The sequence below is a fragment of the Elephas maximus genome, chromosome 10, assembly GCF_024166365.1.
Source record: "Elephas maximus indicus isolate mEleMax1 chromosome 10, mEleMax1 primary haplotype, whole genome shotgun sequence".
Taxonomy (NCBI): Eukaryota; Metazoa; Chordata; class Mammalia; order Proboscidea; family Elephantidae; genus Elephas; species Elephas maximus.
This window is the reverse complement of record NC_064828.1, coordinates 30,008,037-30,029,915: the sequence shown is the minus strand read 5'-3', so window position 1 is coordinate 30,029,915 and position 21,879 is coordinate 30,008,037. Positions and strand designations below refer to the sequence as shown.

Below are 21,879 nucleotides of genomic sequence, written 5' to 3'. Positions count from 1 at the left end.
GAGTTCTGGGTTTCTTCGGGGGGCAATAATCTCCCCCTAAAGGACATATGTTACTTTACGTTCATTAGTAGCTATTATGTCCATTAGCAGATAGGGAGATGGTAAGGGGGCAATTATAATTTAGCACACCTGTGCATCCAAAAATGGACATTTTGGACTTTTTGAGACAATATGCAGAAATATGAGACACAAATTAACTTACCTTAGTCACAGACCAGGTAGATTTTGGCATTAAGAACAGAAATATCATCCCAACTCATGGTCCTTGGCCTAGAACCAGATCTTGTAAGTCTTGACTCCCAGCTCGTGATTTGACTTCATAACATCTGAGATTTTGTCGACATGATTTGTGCTGCAGTGAAATCTCAGTTATCTATGGAATACACGGCCAGAGAAAGATGGATTAGGTGGATAAATGAACTTCACAGATAATTCAAAATCTTACTGGGTATGTTTCTACTTCCTCTAGCTCCAAAGTACGTCTATTGATAGCTTAAAGGGAAAAGTAAATTTGCTTCATTTATCTTTCTATTCACCCAAAATGTTCATACAAATGGGCAGCTGCAGAGAAGGGGAGGAACACAGAGCCTGGGCAATCCATCCTGAATGAACTAGAAAGGGAACCAAACCTTCCCTGATAACCAACCATTTGCTGAGAATTTAAGCCATTTGACCAGCAAAGAGCATTCACTTCTTAAGTTATTAGTGAAAAGCTTCTTCTTCCTTTAATATTTATGTATTATGATAAATTTAAAGGACCAGAGAGTCTGCTGGGCTACTTCTGTCTCAGTTTCCCCTTGCCACTTGCCAACGACTTGAAAAATATAAGAATGACCTGCTTTAATTGCTCTTGATGAAGGATAATCCATTAATGAAAACTACATTGCACCAATGTTAAAAACAAGGCCCTACCAGATTCTCTGGGTGGTACAAAGAGTTAATGCACTTGGATGCTGGTTGAAAGGTTGGAGGAACAAGACCACCCAGAGGCACCTTGAAAGAAAGGCCTGGTCATTTTTTTCTGAAAAATCAGCCATTGAAAACCCTATGGAGTACAGTTCTACTCTGACACACATGGGGTCACCATGAGTTGGATTGACTCCATGACAATTGGTCTGGTTACCAGGTTCAGACTGCATTCGAATGGAAGGAAATTTAGTGGCCAAAAAATAATACCCAAGACATCTGAGCATCATTTTCCCTAATTGAGCTGCATGGTGGGCACACTGTAGTACCTTGTGAGGCCTAAATGTGGCTATATCACTGTGAGCACTCTTCAGGAGTGTCTTGGGAGAAGAGAACTGTAGGGTCCTATAAGGAACAAAGGAATGAAGACTCAGTGGGTTTGCAGAAGGACCAGCATGCTCTTAGGCTCTGACAGCAGTGGTGCACAGGAGTGGTGATACACTGATGCGTGACCTTCCTTACGTACCTGGTGGCATTTCTGGCTCCAAGAGGAAGTTGTGAGAGAAACTCCAGCCACAAGACTCTCCTTATTAACATGACCTAAAAACTGAGTCAGGAACGGAAAACATTATTTGTGGCTCCAGAGACTTGCTTCCTTACAACGTAAAGAGCCTTTAGTACTCTGAACAAAATGAAATTTATTTTTCAGGTCAAATCTCTCCTGCAAGGACCCATAGTTCCCCAGTGTGCTCCTTGGGAGGTATCACTCCCTGTGCTTGCATCTAATCTGATCTATATTTGTGTAAATTTGCCCCAGGGGCTGGACTAGCGATACACAGAGGTCAGGATAATTATCCAGAGAGGCCAGGGAAACTTCCTTAGTGGGGACACCATCTTCTAAGGATTGAATCTACAGGGAAAAGGGGGGAAGATGGAGAGAGTGGGAGGTGGAGAGTTGGGGTGGAGGTGGGGAGTCATGGTTGATGGGGGAGGAAAGATTACAGTGTGAGTGTGTGTTTGATCTTCTCTCAAAAATAGACTTATTTCAGTCTTGGTAACTAACCAGTAAGCAATTACATTAAAAAAATCTTTGTCTATACATAATTTAATTTGTTACATTCAATATAAAATATCTCCTTTTTCAATTTTAAATGCAGTTTGAAAGCATTTGTTTGAAAAAAGATAGACTTCTATAAACGCAAATTTGAAAGGGTGTTGGTTGATGTGACATAATATTACTGAAAATGGAAGTTTGGCACTGTGAATGGCTCAGAGGTGGGAAGTATGAATTCTTTCAGTGATATCAGTTGAAGGAGGACAAAAAAACATGAGGCAGAGAACCTGACGACGTAAGAGAAAGATGAATTCAAATATAGCAAAAGCTCAAGTAGAGACCATGTCTAAGTTTAGAAGTGAGGATGAGAAAGCGTAAGTTTTCTCAAAATGTAGTCTCTGCACCAGCACCAGCAGTATTAGCATCAGTTGACAACTTGTTAGAAATGCACATTTTCAGGCCCCATCCTGACCTACTGATCAGAAACTCTGAGTGTGGGGCCCAGCAATCTGTGTTCACAAGCTTTCCACTGTTTGTGGTACACACCAAAGTTTGACAACCATTGTGATAGAAGATAGAGCATTGGAGTCAGTAGGGTCAGGAATCAATTGAGGGTATCTTGTCAAAGGAATAAGAATGATATTTGTAGGGATAATAGGCACTTGGAGCTGAGGTACACGTGATGGTGAGTGTGGGGCTAAGATCTAGGTCTGGAAAAGCAGGGTTGGATTTAATCAACAGGAGAGGCTTTTGAAAGAGGCCTAGGATAGGCAAGAAAATGGTGGAAAAGATTATTCAGACATTTTATGAGTGTGGGTGCCCTGGGATAAAGAGGAACACTGGGTGAGAGCAGGGTTGAATCTAAAGAGAAGGTGGGATAATGGAAAGAAAACTGGGACACAGGTAATTTGAGTTCTAATCTGAGCATTTTTACTTATTAAATGTAACAGCGTGGTGAGCTCCAGTTTCAAGTATGAAATACATACTCACTTTTCCTGCATGCCCCATAGGGCAGATATGGGATATGGGTGTGAAATGAAATAATGAAGATAAATGTTTTATCAATTATTTTGTAATAATAATTTGATTACATGTAGTTCAAGAGGTTCAAGGATTGATTTCCAAATTCCCATTTTCTCTCTCAAGACTGTCATGGAAACATCATTCCTAAATTAGAATTTCCTTCCCTAGGGCTTGGAGAAATTTCCATTCCTCTGGGGCAACTAAGCTCCCTAGCTTTTCCCCCTCCCCAAAAATATATTCTCAAGGGCAGGTAAAATATATAAATTCCTTTAAGAAGAAACACCTTTTTTTATTTGACATCTAGAAATAAGAATTTAAAAAATATAAATACCCAAGAGAGTAGACACATCGGCATGAAAGACTTCTAGGAAAACTTACAAATGATGATAGAAAGTTCTTTCTGAATTTGTAATAGAGAAGGAACCAGGAACTAGAGGGTAGGGTGGGGAAACAAGAATAGAATGAGGGACAAAAACTAACTCAAAATGGATCAAAGACCTAAATATAAAACCTAAAATGATAAAGTTCATGGGAGAAAAAATAGGGACAATGCTAGGGGCCCTAGTTCATGGCATATATACAATACAAACCATAACAATGCACAAACACTAGAAGAAAAACAAGATAACCTGGAGCTCCTAAAAATTAAACACTTATCTTCATCAAAAGACTTCACCAAAAGAGTAAAAAAAAAACATACAGACTGGGAAAAAATATTTGGCTACAACACGTTCAACAAGAGTCTAATCTTAAACTCTATAGAATACTTCAATACCTCAATAAAAAAACACAAATAATCCAATTAAAAAACAGGCAAAGGATATGAACAGATACTTCACCAAAGATGGCATTCAAGAGACTCACAGATACATGAGGAAACGTTCATGAACATTAGCCATTAAAAAAAAAAACCCTTTGCCGTCAAGTCCATTCGGACTCATAGTAACCCTCTAGGACACACTAGAACTGCCCCATGGAGTTTCCAAGGAGTGCCTGGTGGGCTCGATCTGCTGACCTTTTGGTTAGCAGAGGTAGTTCTTAACCACTATGTCATTAGCCATTAGAGAAATGCAAATCAAAACAGAAATGAGATACTATCTCACCGTGACATAACTGGCACTAATCAAAAAAACACAAACAAAATCAACCCCAAAATAAGAAATGTTGGAGGGGTTTCAGGGAGACTGGAACTCTTATGTACTGCTGGTGGGAAAGTAAAAGGTACAATCACTATGGAAAATGATATGGCACCTCCTTAAAAGTTGGAAATAGAAATACCACATAATCCAGTAATCCCACTCCTAGGAATATATCCTAGAGAAATAAGAGCTATCAAAAGAATAGACATATGCACACTTATGTCCATTGCAGCATTTTTCACAATAGCAAAAGAATGAAAACAATCTAAGTGCTCATCAACAGATGAATGGATAAACAAATTATGGTGCATACGCACAATGGAATACTGCACATAAGTAAACAACAATGATGAATCATCGAAACATCTAAAACATGGATGAATCTGAAGGATATTACACTGAATGAAAGAAATCAATCACGAAAGGACAAATATTGCATGAGACCACTATCATAAAACTCCAACAAATGTTTTACACGTAGTAAAAAACAATCTCTCAGGTTTATGAGGGAGAGGAAGGGCGGAGAGGAGAAACACAATTAACACAAGTGTTAATTCTGGTGAAGGGTAAGACAGTACACATAATAGGGGAAGTCAGCACCACTTGGCCAAGGGAAAGTCATAGAAGCTTCCTAGACAATCCAAACAACTTGAAGGACCTAGTTACTGGGGCCAAGGTCTGGGGATCATGCTCAATTGATATAATATAGTTCATAAAGAAAATGTTCTACATCCAACTTTTGTGAGTAGCAACTGGAGTTTTGAAGCTTGCCCATGGCTGTCTAAAATACATCTATTTGTTCCACCATGTTGAGAGCAAAAGAGAATGAAGAAAACCAAAGACACAAGGGAAATATTAGTCCAAAGGACTCAGGGACCACATGAAACATAACCTCCACCAGCCTAAGCCCAGAGGAACTGGATGGTGCCTGTCTACCACCACCAACCACTATGATAGAGATCACATTGGAGGGTCCCAGACAGCACAGGAGAAAAATGTAGAGCAAAATTCAAACTCACACACACACACACACACACACACACACGCACACAAAAGGACCAGACTTACTGGCCTGGCAGAGACTGGAGAAACCCCCAAGAACGTCGCCCTCAGACACCCTGCTAACTCAGAACGGAAGCCACTCCCAAATCCACCTTTCAGTCAAAGACTGGACAGGCCTATAAAACAACACAGGTGAGGAGCGTGCTTCTTGGTTTAATCAAGTACAGGAGACTAAATGGGCAACACCTGCCCAAAAGCAGGTACGAAGGCAGGAAGGAATAGGAAAACTGGATGAATGGTGTGGAAAGGGAAAGAGGGAGAGTGCTGACACATTGTGGGGATTGCAACCAATGTCACAAAACAATTTGTGCCCAAATTTTTGAATGAGAAACGAATTTGTGCTGTAAACTTTCACCTAAAATGCAATAAAATTTTTAAAAACTTCTAAAACATTACTTTAGAAACATCTGTGAAAGAGGAAAACAAGTCTACATTGTATAAACCAAATCCAAACTAGTTACCACAGAGTCGATTCTGACTAATGGCCATCCCATGTGTCTCATTTTAGAACTGTGCTCTGCTCCACAGGGTTTTCAAGGGCTGATTTTTTCTGAAGTAGATGTGTCTTCCAACCTGACTTTGGGTGGATTCGAAATGCCTTTTTTTGTGTGTATGCGTGCTTTAGGTGAAAGTCCACAGAGCAAATTAGTTTCTCATTCAACAATTCCTACACAAATTGTTTTGTGACATTGATTGCAACTCCCGTGATATGTCAGCACTTCCCCCACCCCCATCTTTTCCGGTTTCCATCCATCCATTTTTCCTGTCCTTCCCGCCTTCTCATCTTTGCTTTTGGGCAAGTATTGCCCATTTGGTCTTGTGTACACGATTAAAATAAGAAGCCCTTTCCTTACATGTGTTATTGTTTATTTTATAAAACTATACCATCTGGCTTCAGCTCTGATTTAAAAGGGTGTCTGGGGTCTATAGTCTTAAGAGTTCCTCTAGTCTCTGTCAAACCAGTAAGTCTCGGCTTTCTTTTTTTTTTTTTGGTGAATTTGAATTCTGTTCTACATTTTTCTCCAGCTCTGTTTGGGACCCTGTATTGTGATTCTTGTCAGAGCAGTCCATGGTTGTAGTTGTGCACAGTCTGGTTGTTCTACGTTCAGGGTGGTGAGGCTGTGGTTCATGTGGCCCATTAGTCTTTTGGACTAATATTTCCTTTATGTCTTTGGTTTTCTTCATGCTCCCTTGCTCTGGATGGGATGGGACCAAGAGATGTGTCTTAGATGGCCACTTGCAAGCTTTTAAGACCCCAGAAGCTACTCACAAATGTTGAATGTAGAATATTTCCTTTATGAACTATGTTATGCCTATTGAGCTAGATGTCCCCCGAGACCATGGTCCCCAGCCCTCAGCCCCAGTAACTCAGTCCCTCATGGTGTTTGCTTGTGCCTAGGAAGTTTCTATGGCTTTGCCTTGGTCAAGTTGTGTTGATTTCCCATATATTGTATACTCTTTTCCTTTATCAGGGTTTATACTTGTCTACTATCTAGTTCTTGGATGATGTTCAACCATTTCAGGAGGTAGCATATGATCAGGAACCAACGGTACTGATGGAAGAAGTCCAAGCTGAACTGAAGGCATTGGCAAAAAACAAGGCTTTAAGAATTGACAGAATACCAATTGAGTAGTTTCAGCAAATGAATGTAGTGTTGGAAGTGCTTATTTGTCTATGCCAACGAATTTGGAAAACAATTACCTGGCCAACCAAATGGAAGAGATCCACATTTATGCCTGTTCCCAAGAAAGGTATCCAGCCAAATGTGAAAATTATCAAACAATATCATTAATATTACACACAAGCAAATTTTTGCTGAACATCATTCAAAAGCTGCTGTAGCAGTATATCAACAGGGAACTGCCAGAAATTCAGGCTGGGTTCAGAAGAGTATGTGGAACCAGGAATATCAATGCTGGTGTCAGATGGATCCTGGTTGAAAGCAGAGAATACCAGAAGGATGTTTACCTGTGTTTTACTGATTACACAAAGTCATTTAACTGGGTGGATCGTAACAAATTGTGAAGACTGGGAATTCCAGAACACTTAACAGAGCTCATGAGGAATCTGTACATAGATCAAGACACAGTTGTTTAGACAGAACAAGATAATACCGTGTGGTTTAAAGTCAGGAAAGGTGTGCATCGGGTTGTATCCTTTCACCACACCTATTGAACCTGTATGCTGAGCAAATAATACGAGAAGCTGGACTATATGAAGAAGGATGCGGCATCAGAATTGAAGGAAGACTCATTAACAACCTGCGTTATGCAGATGACACAACTTTGCTTGCTGAAAGTGAAGAGGACTTGAGGCACTTACTGATGAAAATCAAAGGCCGTAGCCTTCAGTAGGTATTACACCTCAACATAAAGAAAACAAAAACCCTCAGAACTGGCCAATAACAACATCATGATAAATGGAGAAAAGATTGAGGTTGTGAAGGATTTCATTTTACTTGGATCCACAACCAACGCCCATGGAAGCAGCAGTCAAGACTCAAAAGACAACTTGCACTGGGTAAATCCACTGCAAAGTACCTCTTTAAAATGTAGAAAAGCAAAGATGTCGCCTTGAAGACTAAGGTGTGCTTGACCCAAGCCATGGTATTTTCAAAAGCATTCTATGCATGTGAAATCTGAACAATGAATAAGGAAGACTGAAGAAGAATTGACGCCTTTGAGTTGTGGTGTTGGAGAAGAATATTGAATATACCATGGACTCCCAAAGAACAAACAAATTTGTCAAGGAAGAAGTACAACCGGAATACTCCTTGGAAGCAAGCATGGTGGGACAGTGTCTTACATACTTTGGACATGTTGTCAGGAGGGATCAGTCCCTGGAGAAGGACACTATTCTTGGTAAAGTAGAGAGTCAGCGGAAAAGAGGAAGACCCCCAACAAGATGGATTGACACAGTGGCTGCAACAATGGCCTCAAGCATAACAAGGGTTGTGAGCATGGCGCAGGGCTGGGCAGTGTGGTGCATAGGGCTGCTGTGAGTTGGAACTGACTGGAAGGCACCCAACAACAACTATCTAGTTAGTTATTTTCTGTCCCCAACCCTCCCCTCCCTCTTAACTATCAAAGATTGTTTTTTTCTGTGTGTAAACCTTTCCTGAGGTTTTATGATAGTGGTCTCATACACTATTTTTCCTTCCGTGATTGACTTAGTTCACTGAGCATAGTACTCTCCAGATTTGTCCATGTTGTGAGATATTTCACGGATTCATTGTTTATCATTATATAGTGTTCTGTTTTATAAATGTACTATCATTTGTTTATCCGTTCATCTATTGATTGGCGTTGTTTCCATCATTTTGCTATTGTGAATCATGATGCAACGAACATGGGTATGCATATGCCTATTTGCATGATGGCTCTTATATTCTCTAGGATATATTCCTAGGAATGGGATTGCTGGATTGTATGGTATTTCTATTTCTAGTCTTTTAAGGAAGCACCATACCATTTTCCACAGCAGTTGACCTCCAAACAAGTGTGTTAACCATTTGTACAACAAAGGGACTCCCTACATGGTACAATGGGGAGGGGAGGGGAAGGGATAAAAGTGATTGAGAGTAAACAATCTGAATTTTCTACTTATTGACTATTATAAAGTACATGTATTTTAAAAAGAAAAGAATAGAATGAGGTAGAGATGCTGAATACACTAAAGAAAACTTTTCCAAAGTATCGCAATTTTGCTGAGTGGGCTCTCTCCCCCTCTTTTGTCATTATCTATGCAGGACATAGATATGCAGGACATGTAGAGTCACAGCGTAGAACTTCTTCACTTATTGTATTGCTATTTAAATGCTATTCAACCCACTGTTCTAACACAGAGTTTTTTGTTTTGGAAAAAAGCAAAATCAACTGTATTATAAATTTATATCTCACTTTTATATTAAAGGTAATCTACTCTGCCTGGCTTCACCCTCCATTAGCTGACGGTTTCTTGAAAAGCAGGCATAGTGTTCAGGAAAAATTACTCAACTTCTAGGTCAGAGTCCTGGATCCCTGAGTGGTGCAAGCAGTTTGTGATTGGCTACTATGGAGCAGTGGTTAAGAACTCAGCTGCTAACCAAAAGGTTGGCAGTTGCAATCCACCAACCACTCCCTGAAAACCCTATAGGGCAGTTCTGCTCTGGCTATGAGTTGGAATCAACTCGACAGCAATGGGTTTGGGCTTTTGTTTTTCATACTAACCTAAAGTTTGGTGGTTCACAGCCACTACCAGAACCGTGGAGGAAAGGTCTGATGACCTGCTTACCTATAGATTGCAGCTAAGAAAACCCTATGGAGGTTTTCTACTGTGAAATGCATGGAGTCGCCATGAGCTGGATCAACTCAACAGCAACAAGTTACTGGTTAGGGTTATCCAGGATGTTTCAACAGTACAATTCAACATAATCAGAAACCTTTATGTATGTGGATCACATGATGTAAAAAAAAAAGATGAAAATCATGAAGGAGAGGATCTTCAATCAAATGTATTGCTTCGGTATAAAGGAGTAGAATGTGAGCCATACATACATGAAAGCTTTGTTCATACCAATTTTCCTTTTGTAGTCCTTCATAATAACACCATTTCATGGGGCAGTTTTAGTTGACTCAAACTAGAATGATTCAAATTGCAAAAATTATTACATCAAGTTCATTATCAATAAAAGTTGCTATTTTATCTATTCTTGCTAGCAGGACATTAGGACTTAGTCATTTTTACAGTAGAAATAATAGTAAAATGGGGTCCTTAAGATCCTACGTGGGTTTTATCTCAGGTTCAATCTCACATAACCTCCAACCTGCAGTCTACTATCAACAAAACATCCAAGGAGTTGAACATTTGCAATGTAAATACCATTATATTACTCCTTTACTCAAAACTTTCCAAAGGCTTCTCATCTCATGCAGAAATAAAAGTTCTTAAAATGACTTACAATGTCCTGAACGATTTGCCTCCCTGGTCACTCTCTGACTTGATCTCCATTAGTCTTTCCCTTATTCTCTCTACTGTCAAAGCATCCTCCTTGGTGTTACCTGAACACACTCCTGCCTCAGAATTTTGTAGAGAACTTACTTTCCTGCATGCAGGAAATACTCTTTCCTCAGCTGTCTACATGGCTGCCTCCCTCACCTCCTTCAAGTTTTTGCTTAAATCTTGACTTCTCAGGGTGGCCTTTCCTGACCTCCCTATTTAAAATTTCAGCCTTCTCTCCTATTCTCCCTATCCTCTTTCCCCTTTCTCCATAGCACTTACCTCTCTCTCTGACATGCTATATATTTTACTTATTTACTGTTTTTCTTTCCCCAACTAGAATGTAAACTCCATGTGGGTAGTAGTTTTTGGCCATTTTGGTTATAGTGTCTCTGTAGTGCTTAGAAGGGTGCCTGGGACGTAGTAGCTGCCCAATAGTATTTGTTGCCCAATCTAATGTTAAAAGATTTACTACTTACGTAAGCATGAAAATTTCAGTTTGTCCCTAGTCTGGAAGACTCTCAACCATCAAGAACCAAGGAAATTAGAAAGTGGTTCTGTTACTAAATCCTTTAGTTCGGTAGTCATTAGGCATTAAAATTTATTCCGTATTCACTTTGTAAAATATTAGACTATGTTCAGAAATGCCTGAGTACACCAATGATGATCTACCTGGGATAACAGCTCTCTGACCTTCTACACCCAACCCCTCCAGTAATCAAACCTAAAACATTGAGAAATACCACAGATGTAATGACCTTATATCTACCAGGATTACCCATGTTGAAAATATAGTTGTTACATTTAAGTCAATTATAATATAGCTCTTCCTGGTTAGCTGAAGAATAAATCAACGAAGGGCCCCACTGAGAAAATGTCTTCTTTAAAGTGTGCATTGGCAGCTGAAATCAAGTCTTTCTTAAGTGATCCTTTACGTGTGGACAGTGGTCTGCTTGGTCTCACATAGATTATGCTCATTCTATCCTCAAGACTTTCTTCAGTGCGGCCTTCATCTCTTTGTTACGTAAGCTGTAAATCAGAGGATTTAAGAAGGGAGTGACCACAGAATAGAACAAAGTAATAATCTTCTGAAGTTCAGCTGGGTTTTCAGATGTGGGGCGCACGTACATTGCCAAGAGGGCCCCAAAGAATAAACACACCACCGTCAGATGTGATCCACAGGTGGAAAAGGCCTTTCGTTTGCCAGCTGCTGAAGGGACTCTTAATATAGCTATCAGTAAAAGGATATAAGAGCCAAGGATGTATAGAAGGGTTAGGATGATAATGAGGGAGCTCAGGATATAGAAGACAATCTCAGTGATAGGAGCTGGAGCACAGGACAGAGACATCAGTGGGTCTATGTCACACACAAAGTGATCAATGATGTTGGGCCCACAGAAAGATAATTGGGAGAGTTGCACTGTGGAGACTGAGTAACTAAGGAACCCAAAAAGCCAGCAAAGAAACATCAAGAGATAGCAGAGTCGCAGGGTCATGATGGTTGGGTAGTGCAATGGGCGGCAGATGGCAAGGTACCGATCATATGCCATGACACAGAGGAGATATGTTTCAGTTGTAGCAAGGGAAGTAAAAAAATAGAACTGCAGGAAACAGCCAACAAAAGAGATGGTTTTTGTCTCTGAGAGGATGTTGGCCAGCATACTGGGCACAGTGGAGGTAATGTACCAGATTTCAAGGAAAGCAAAGTTCCCCAGGAGAATATACATTGGGGTGTGGGGTCGTTGGTCCCACCTCACAGCACAGACAATGCTGCCATTTCCCTTCATCGTAGATATATAGACCCCAAAGAACAGTGAGAAGAGGAAAATTTGCATCTCCTGGCCACCAGGGAAGCCTAGGAGGACAAAGTTCGTCACAGTGCTTTTCACCGAATTGTTCATGAATCCCAGGGCTGCAGAGAAGACAGAGAACAGCATTATACAACTTGTTTTGCTTCCTGAGAAACCTGTAGGAAACCTATGCATGGCACCTATGTTGGCCATTTGGTAATTAGTTTGGAATAAGCTATCCACTGACTCCGAACTCTTCCTTAAAAGCCACCAATCAATGATATTAGTGATTCTAAATTTCAATAAAATTGGGTTTGTAGCAATAGAAGCTTTATATTTTATGGACTTTATCAATGTGTTAGATTAAAAAAAAATTCTTCTCTTTGAAATTTTGAAAACTCAGAAACATCACCCTCTCTCACCTCTTTGAAGGGCAGCCAAGTGACTTTCAGTTGTGTTTCTTTTTCACACCCATAGTTATTTATTTTAATAGGCCCACTCTTAGTCTAAGTTATTTTTTATTAGGAGTGAAATGACTATGTTCTGACATCTCTCACCCAATGGAAAGTATTTGACATACTTCTCAGATAACCTGAACTGTGAATGTCCATTATACACTTGTTTCTGTGTCTAGTTCACATCGGAATAATTTTCTCTTGTAACATATCAGCGAATTATAAGTCTTAACTCAGAAGCCAAAATGAAAGTTCGTAGGAATATTTTCCTGGAGAGTAGAGAGCTGATAGTGACCTCAGAACATTCCTTGAATTTGCTTTACTTCAAGCTTTTATTTTAAACCCCTCTAATTTATCAACGGAACCTCTGCAACCCTAAACAAATATGGTCTTTTAAATAATTTTATCATAAATGTCATTTGAAACAATTTCTTTCAAAAAATATAGTTTGGTTACTTACGAGTAATCACTCTTGTGCTATCCAGATATTGCACATGATAGGAAAAAATACATTATTTGGCACAAAATTTCAAATAATCTAAAGTGCTTATGCTTTGTGATTTTAGTTTATTAACACCACAGTATTTAAAAATTTACTTTTCTAAAATAGAATCCTTATTTTTAATTATTAAGCACATAAAAAATATGAAAACAGACAAAGAAAAATTAGAAATCATCTCACTTTCTGGAGAAGATAATTTTAACTCTTTGGAGTATTGCGTTCCTCTATTCTTTAAAAAACATTAAAAAGAGATCTTCAAAATACATTGTTTTATAACCTTTTTTTTTTTTTTAATACTTTTTAGACTTCTCTCCATGTAAAAATACATGGCTCTACACCATTAATTCTATCACTGCATTGTCTTGTATTCTATGAATTGAATCAACCCCTAGTAATAGATTTATGCTTGACCTATAAAATAAATTTAAGATTACTAGAATATTTAATGGTTAGTCAGCGTAGTGTGCCCTAGTTTTTGATGATGAGTATGATAGATATGCTTTTGATACCTATCATATACTGAAGCCAGTCAGACAAAACCCTACTACATATAAGATGAATTCCCTCTATATTTGCATGTTGTTGTTGTTAGGTTCTGTCGAGTCGGTTCCAACGCATAGAGACCCTACAAGATAGAGTAGAACTGCCCCATAGAGTTTCCAAGGAGCAGCTTGTGGATTTGAACGGCCAATCTTTTGGTTAGCAGTCGAGCTCTTTAACACTGCACCACCAGGGCTCCTAAAAAGCAGGATACCAGTTGCCTGAAAGGCGGAATTGAACCACTCTGTTGCCAGACATCTACAGGTTTGAAGCCTGCACCCCAGACCACTGAGGATCATTTGGGTGGTATTTTCCACAGCATGTTATAATATATCCACTGGGCCATGTGACGTAATGACTAAATTGTATGTTTATGTTTTTCTGTCTAGGCTGAAAGCTCCTATAATTCACGGATGATGTTAAATTCATCTTTATTTTCTCAGTTGACTCAGTTTCTGGTGTCCAGTAGGCATTTATTAAATGAATGAATGGATAAATGAGTTTCAGACTTGCTATCCTGTCATCAAAAACCTGAGTTTCTGAACGTTGCCATTGCTGAGTTTCCAATCTGAACATCATTGGGTAGAGTCTTGTGTGGCTCTGACCAAATTGTCAGCAGGGCTACTAATCCCACCTTGGGGCCCAGTAATCCCACCTTGCCTCATATCCCTATCATCCTTTAGGGTCCGTTCTAAATGTAAGCCTCTCCACTCATTTACTCTGTTGTATATTTTCAACCCTATAATTGACATTCTGCTCAGTCCTTCTCCTTATTCCATCTTTTTCTTCCTAAGTGCTCCTCCTCTGTACTTGCTTCTTGGTGAATGGTTCTTCTCTCCATTCATCAATCCATTCAGCATTTACTAAAGCCAGAAACTTGACAGTCATTCAAGGCACCTTCTAATTCTGTTACCTCCTATGTGCAACTAATTACCAAATCCTGTTGATTTTCCCTCCCAAAGATTTCTCAAATATGTCTTGAGCACATAAGAGATCAATCTAAGTATGCTCTCTTTGTTTGGATGGTTCAGTAGTGGAGCACAGCAGCCACACATGTAACCTAGAAAGAAAAATGGGCTGCTTTTTAGGACAGATGAAGAGTATAGTTTCAGGAAGAAAGCACATGGGTTGGGGAGAAAGAAGAAACCCAGTCTGGCAACCTACGGAGTGACATACCACAGCTGAGACATGTTCGCAACGGATTACTCAATCCAAACAAAGAACCCATTACCATGGAGTCAATTCCAACTCATGGCAACCCTATAGGACAGACTAGAACTGCCCCATAGAGTTTCCAGGGAGCAGCTGGTGAATTCAAACTGCCAACCTTTTGGTTAACAGCTGAGCTCTTAACCAATGCACCACCAGGGCTCCTTATGTGATTCAATCCAGTAACACTGAAATCAGCAGTCCTGGTATGTCATGTACTTAAAGGAAAATAAATGATAAAGTCAAATTGATTTGGGTTCAAGAACTATATGACCCACTGTGTGATTTTGGGCAAGTTGGCATCTATCTTGCAGAACTCCTGTGAAAATAGAATTGAACACTTGCCTAGCACAGTGCTTGCAATACATGAGGACCTAAAAAAAAAAAAAAATTGCTGTTAAATTTTTAATTAATATTGCCACTAACAAACATGATTACAACTTAATTGGGGTAACAATGTTTAGGAGAATCACTTAGCTTAAAAATCACTTACAAACCTAAATAACAACAATAAACTCAAATGAAACTAATAGGCTGGTTTAAGAAGTTACCCTCTTACAGTGTACCACATAACAAAGCTACAGGCAGCTCTCTAGGTTGCTCAGATTTATTTTATTATCTTCTTGTATATTCTGGCACTCAGAAACATACAGCTTGATATGACATAAGGAAGAAGATATGAAAACAAATTAGTGTTCCCAATTCAATATGCAGAAAATAAATGATTAAAGGAAGGGCATTACATTAACTGGGGTATGCATAAGAGTAAATAGGAATCTGTTAACTGTATTGACAGTGTAAAAGGCGAGTTAGATACCACACTGAACAGTTTTCTAATATCATATTATAAATTTATCAATTTTCTGAGTAATGAGTCATTCCTTTGTGAATCACAAGGCAGGAAAGTTTATGGGAGTGTTAAGCTAAGGAACATCTGAATAATTGTGTCCTCACTCAGCAGCTCATTATATTTGATTATTATATTACTGATGATACAGTTTACTATGAATGACATCACATGTCCAGAAATACAAAACCCACAAAAATTTGCAAAACTATATTAATAGTGAAAGGTGATTCCACTGGAGCTAGTGTCCATGTGGATGACTCAGGAAAAGCCCAGTGAAGCCTGGACAGGAAGAAAAGTTACTTACCCCTCATGATAGGACTAAATGTAGACACAGCTGGGAGCAAACACTGTGTCTGGGTACCGTCATTGATGGTTTTCAATCCCTTCCCTGGAATCAAAACCCAGAAGTCTCAGCCTTGAGAGTTCTCCTGATCACTAGTGCACACTTGGATGTTATTCCAAATCCAAGGAAATAACAAAGCTAACCAATGAACCTCTCTTTCCTCCCTTCCTGAGGAGCTCAAAAAAGAAAGTTATAGCAACAGGGTACTTCCGCTGGGCAATAGTGATAGCTAATGGGAAGAAGCATAGCCCTATAATCAGTCCTTGAGTTGTGGGCCTTAATCACCAATTTGGTATTTTCCTCAAGACCTTAGTCACCCATAGGCACCCAGATCTTTCTCCTGTCTGGCCCGGCAGAGAAGGTTCATGAGATGATTTTTATAGATTAGTTATTTTTGGTGCAGATTTGATGGAAACACTGAGGTATGAGGTCATGAGGTAATTTCAAAAAGGGGGTGCATGAGAATGAATGGGAAGAGAGTGTTGTTGAGATTCTCAAGGGGTGCAATTAAAGTTGTATCTTTGAAATTTCTGTGAAGCTTTCAGTCTCCCCTTGGGGTGGTTTGTGCTCAGTAGTCCTTGGTGTAGCATCCTTTCTTCCACCCATAATCTTCAAACAGTTTAGGGTAAATTGGTCTCTAGAGTAAAGGCAGGAAAATTGTCTTAAAAAGGCAATGGTGAGATGTCTGTATGGATTTACAGAGAACTTCTTTTTGTTTCCAGGAAAATGCTTTTTCACTGTGAAGTTTAGAAAATGTTCAAGATGTACATTGTTTGTATTCTCTGAGGATATGTTTTCTTCACACAACTGACAACAGTAAATTTTTGCTTCCAGGCTTTAATTACTGATAGGCTATTTCTTTTTTATTTGTCCTATTTGTTCTTTGTTCCTTTATTCTTTTCTTGTTTGGATTACCCAAGTAATTTTATTATTTTGTTTTCCTCTGTTAGCTTTTTAGTTGTACACTCTTGGATAATTATTCTAGTAATCATAATATGCATCCTTATTTTATTACAGCCTATTTAAATTGGAGCCCTGGTGGTGCAGTAGTTAAGCATTTAGGCTGCTAATCAAAAGGTCGGGAGTTCACATCCACCACCTGCTCTTTGGACACCCTATGGGACAGGTCTACTCTGTCCTATAGGGTCGCTATTAGTTGCAACTGAGTGTATGGCAATGGGTTTGGTTTTGGTTTTGTTATACCTTAAATTAATACATTTACCGCTTCCGGGACAATTTAAGATGGTAACAATGGTTTAAACCCACTTATTCATACATTTTATTTCTACATATGTTATAAATCCCACAAGATATTATAATTATTTTGTAAATGGTTGTTTTATATTTATTCACATATTTATCCTCCCTAGAGTTCATTCCTTTTTTTCACTTCCAGACCATCCGTTTGTAACTGCACTGCAATGTCACTTTTGTCATAAACCAAGTGACTTTACATCTGTTGGTCTTTTACTGGACTTTCTAATTGGTTCCATTGGCCTATTTGCTTACCTTTGCCCTAATATCACAATGTCATTATCTTTGTAATAAGTCTTGTTGTCCAGAAATATAAGTCATCTACCTATATGCTTTTTTCTTCCTTTCTTTCATATTTCTCTTTCCCTTCTCCTCCTCTTCCTTTTTCTTCACTATTTTTTTATAGCTTTACATTGTTAGACACACTGCAATTTTTTTGCCCATTGTCTGTTCATGATTATTTCCATTATTTCATTTAAAATTAGGACTAGTTTGTTAATGTTCCCAAAAATAACTGCTGGAATTTTGGTTGGTATATTGTTAAATCCATAGAACAATTTGGACAGAACTGATACTTCCACAATAGTGAGTTTCAATTTGTGAAATAATATAACCACCATTTACTTGAATCTTCAATTTTTTTTTTTGTCATGAGGCCTTGTACATCTTTTGTTAGATTTATTTTTTGTCATTAGATAACTTTTTGATGCCATTATAAGTGGTGCCATTAAAATATTTTATAGCTTTTGTTGCTGAAATAAAATAAATATTTGCATATTGACTCATTCAATGATTATTAAAAATTCGCCTATTAAACGTGATATTTTCTTGGGAGATTATTTTGGATATTATACATACACAATTATACCATTTTAATTTCTTTTAGATACTACACATAAATGTATACAATTTTTTCAATTTTATATCCTAACTTTCCACTCCTTGTAACTTTATTTTTCCTGTCTTATTGCACTGGCTAGAACCTCAAGTACAATTTTAAACACAATGAGCATCCTTGTCTCCTTTTCAATCTGAAAGGGAAAAACTTTCAAATTAAAATATTAAATGTATTTAATGTAGCTTTTTTTTTAAATAAAACATCATTATCAGTTAAGAAGTAATTCTTGTATTGCTATTTTACTAAGATGTTTTAAAATGGGTGATATTGAGTTTTAATACGTGTTTTGCTGTATGTTTTGATAAGATACAATGTTTATACTCTCTTATTTTGTTAATGTGATGAATTACATAGATAGATTTTCTAATGTAAAAGCAAGCATGAAGTTTTCAGGTATAAATTCAATTTGGTCTTGTTTTTTTTTTAGTATATTTTTCCTGGTTATGATCATGATTAGCAGCTTAGGAATTAATGCTTCTGACAAATGTAGCTATAAAATCTGGACAAAATACAAGCAACCATTTGAATGCATTGGAGAGCAATCTACACAGGTAAAACTTCAGGGACTACAATTCCTGTAAAAAACCAAAAGCAAGGAAGTGTGTTCCATTCACCTCGTACACCCCCACCCAAGGATGTTTGACAATTAACCAATAAAAAACCAAACCCATTGCCATGGAGTGGATTCCAACTCATAGCGACCCTACAGGACACAGTAGAATTGTCCCATAAGGTTTCCAAGGAATAGCTGGTAGATTCAAACTGCCACACTTTTGGTTAGCAAGCAGAGGTCTTAACTATGAAACCAGGGCTCTGGACAAGTCACTAGGTGTGTGGAATATGGAGATGTGGAGGCATGGGGAAGAGACTGGGGGTTGGGGGATGGAAGAATAAAGTCTGAGTAGAAAGCAGTGGTTTTACTGAACTGAGGAGATAAAAGATTGGAGTTTGCAGCTGCCTAAGCAGTAAGTGTTTGAGAAACATATTCTTGAGAGAGGCTGACCACAGAGAAGCGACACCCAGAACTTGATGAAAACTTCCTTCAACGCACTTTGGGTTTCCTAGGAGCCCTGGGGGAGCAGTGGTTATGAGCGCGGCTGCTAACCAAAAGGTCAGCAATTCGAATCCAACACCTGCTCCTTGGAAACACTATGGGGCAGTTCTACTCTGTCCTACAGGGTTTCTATGAGTCGGAATTGACTCAAAGGCAATGGGTTTGGGTTTTTTTGTTTGTTGTTTGTTTTTAATTGGGTGCCTATGCCTTTTTTTTTTTTTTTTTTAATGCCTTGGAATAGACTCAATGGCAAAGAGATTGGTTTTTGTTTTTTTAACTCTTCATGGAGCCCTGGTGGCTAGTAGATAAGAGTTTGGCTGCTAACCAAAAGGTTGACAGTTTGAATCCACCAGCCACTCCTCAGAAATCCTGTGGGGCAGTTCTAGTGTGTCCTATAGGATTGCTATGAGTCAGAATCAACTCAATGGGTTTGGGTTTTTTTGGAGATGTTCATATGCAAGATGAGACTTCAAGAAATCTAGCAGAAAGCAGAAACTGAGGGTCTGAAGAGATGAGCAGAGGTTTCTGGAGTCACAGGGTGCAAGAAGTACGGAAATAGGAGTCAGGGCACACTAGAAGTGGCCCTGGTACATGGTCCAGGCTTCAGTTGAGATCTCATGAGGGCCATGTTCCTGAGTAAGGAATGTATCCCAGGAGTGAGGTCAAAACTGACATAGACCATCTTTAAAATACATAAAAATAACTTTTAAATGGGATTAAAACTATCTGTGCCTACTCTATCTACCTGCTAAAAGGAAACCTTATCTTGGTTTGGTTACTACACCCAATGTCTACAGAATTTTTTAAGCACAATGTGCTGCATTCCAAAAAAAATGAGGCATGCTAAGAAATAGGATTAAATGATCAAAAACCAAGAGAAGAAACAGATAATACAAACAGGCTTACAGGTGGTTAAAGTTTTGGATGAATACTAGGATGAACAAGTATATGAATGACCCCTGTTTTTCTTTTTTTAATCTGAAAAAGAGCTTACATATGAGTTTAATATTGCTCAAGAGCCTTTTTGATTAGCACCCTTCTTTATATTCTCAGAAATTTCTGCAGGGCTCTTTTCATATCTTTGTTCCTAAGACTGTATATCACAGGGTTAAGGAGAGGGGTCACAACAGAGTAAAACAGGGTCACAATTTTGTGCATTCTGTCTTTATGCTGAGATGTTGGAGTCCCATACATGACCAGTACTGAGCCACAGAAAAGTGAAACCACAGCCAGATGAGACCCACAGGTGGAAAAGGCTTTTCTTCATCCAGCTGCTGAGGGGACCCTTAGTACTGCTCTTAGGACCAGAGTGTAGGACCCCATGATGAAGAGAAAGAGAACAATGAGGGGAAGAGGACTTAAGGTGGAGAAGACAACCTCCATCACAGGAGTTCTTTTGCAAGTGAGTGCTAGAAGAGGACCTGGGTCACATAGGAAGTGGTCAATTATTCTGGATCCACAGAAGGACATCTGGGAGATGATGATAATAGGAATCAGGAACCAGAGGAAACCAAATACCCAGCAACTGATCACAAATTTGGTGCAGAGACATCCAGTTATAATGGTTGGATAACATAGAGGCTGGCAGATTGCAAGGTATTGATCAAACGCCATAACCGCCAAGAGTAAGCATTCTATAGAACCCAGGGAGAAGAAAAAGTAGAATTGGAGAAAGCACCCAGAGAAGGAGATGACTTTGGTCTCAGAGAGGAAGTTGGCCAACATGTTGGGGACAGTGGCGGTGACATAGCAGATCTCGAGGAAGGAGAAGTTGGCAAGAAGAATGTACATGGCAGTGTGGAGTCTTTGATCCCAGCACACAGCACAGATGATGCAACCATTCCCCATGAGGGTCAGGAGGTAGACAATAGAGAAGAGCACAAAGAGGAAGATCTGACCCTCCCTGGGGCAAGGGAAGCCCAAGAGGATGAAGCCAGTGATGGTGCTTGAGTTGTTGGATGTGTTGAAGATTTTCATGTCTGTGAGCTGTAAAAGACCAGCAAATACTGAATAACAGTGTGAAGACAGATGGGGACCCAGATTTATATCTGAAACATCTTTGGACAGAAAATAAAGAATTAAGTATCAATTGCTACTCTTTTTCTAGAATCCTGAAATATCGTCCTGGCTTGCTTTCATTCACATTTTCACTGTGGACCCAAGAAAACTTGTGGTCAGAACTGATAAGCTCTTGAAATAGAGTGTTGTTGAGGTGTTTATATAAGACTTACACTTAGTAGTACATATATATGTATGTGCATATATTTATATATATCACCTGGCAATGTTGAATTTTACCTGAACCCCGTGAGCCTAGAAAACAGCTATGATTAAAGAAACCCCTTTGTCCGTTGTGTTCAGGAAAATGGCTCACTGCAAGTGACAATCCTTCCTCATATCAGTTGGATACAACTCCTGGATGCTCCCTTGGGTATCTATGACAAGGTGAGACACAGGTCCTCCAAATTCATATTTTTGTCTTGAAAGTACTTAGCTGAGCTTATGAACTGGTTGTTCCCACTGATCAATCAGAAATGAAATGCTTGTTAAGAAAACTTGAGTGATGCTTTTCCCACCTCCACTGCCTCTGCCCTAGTTCAAGTCATCTTTTTTCCCTTGGACCACTGTCATGGTGTCTTAACTGGCTTCCTGCTTCCATTCTTGCTTCACAGTACACTGCTCTCCATGCCACAGCTAGAGTGACTCTTTAAACAAAGAAAATCAGATCATTTCCTTCTCTTGCACATAGACTTTAGTTAGCTTCTCACTTCACTCAGAATAAAATAAAACCTCTAAACTGTGGTCTTTGATTTAGCCCCTAT

At 39.0% G+C, this 21,879-nt stretch overlaps 1 protein-coding gene, 1 non-coding gene and 1 pseudogene across 2 annotated transcripts; all 3 read right to left on the bottom strand.

Moving 5' to 3' along the window:
• Positions 1-11,136: 11,136 nt before the first annotated feature.
• On the bottom strand, positions 11,137-12,099 carry LOC126083613 (olfactory receptor 11H4-like). Its single transcript, XM_049897485.1, has one exon. It carries the CDS (start codon positions 12,097-12,099, stop codon positions 11,137-11,139), a length of 963 nt encoding a protein of 320 aa, XP_049753442.1.
• A 1,568-nt stretch (positions 12,100-13,667) lies between these two features.
• Positions 13,668-13,754, bottom strand: TRNASTOP-UCA (transfer RNA opal suppressor (anticodon UCA)). Its single transcript has one exon. It is a non-coding gene; the product is annotated as a tRNA-Sec (tRNA).
• Positions 13,755-20,098: 6,344 nt separating this feature from the next.
• Positions 20,099-21,127, bottom strand: LOC126084563 (olfactory receptor 11G2-like; annotated as a pseudogene).
• Positions 21,128-21,879: the final 752 nt, after the last annotated feature.

Excerpts from the sequence above, each read along its gene's own strand:
- LOC126083613 (XM_049897485.1), bottom strand. The coding sequence starts at position 12,099 with ATGCTGTTCTCTGTCTTCTCTGCAGCCCTGGGATTCATGAACAATTCG.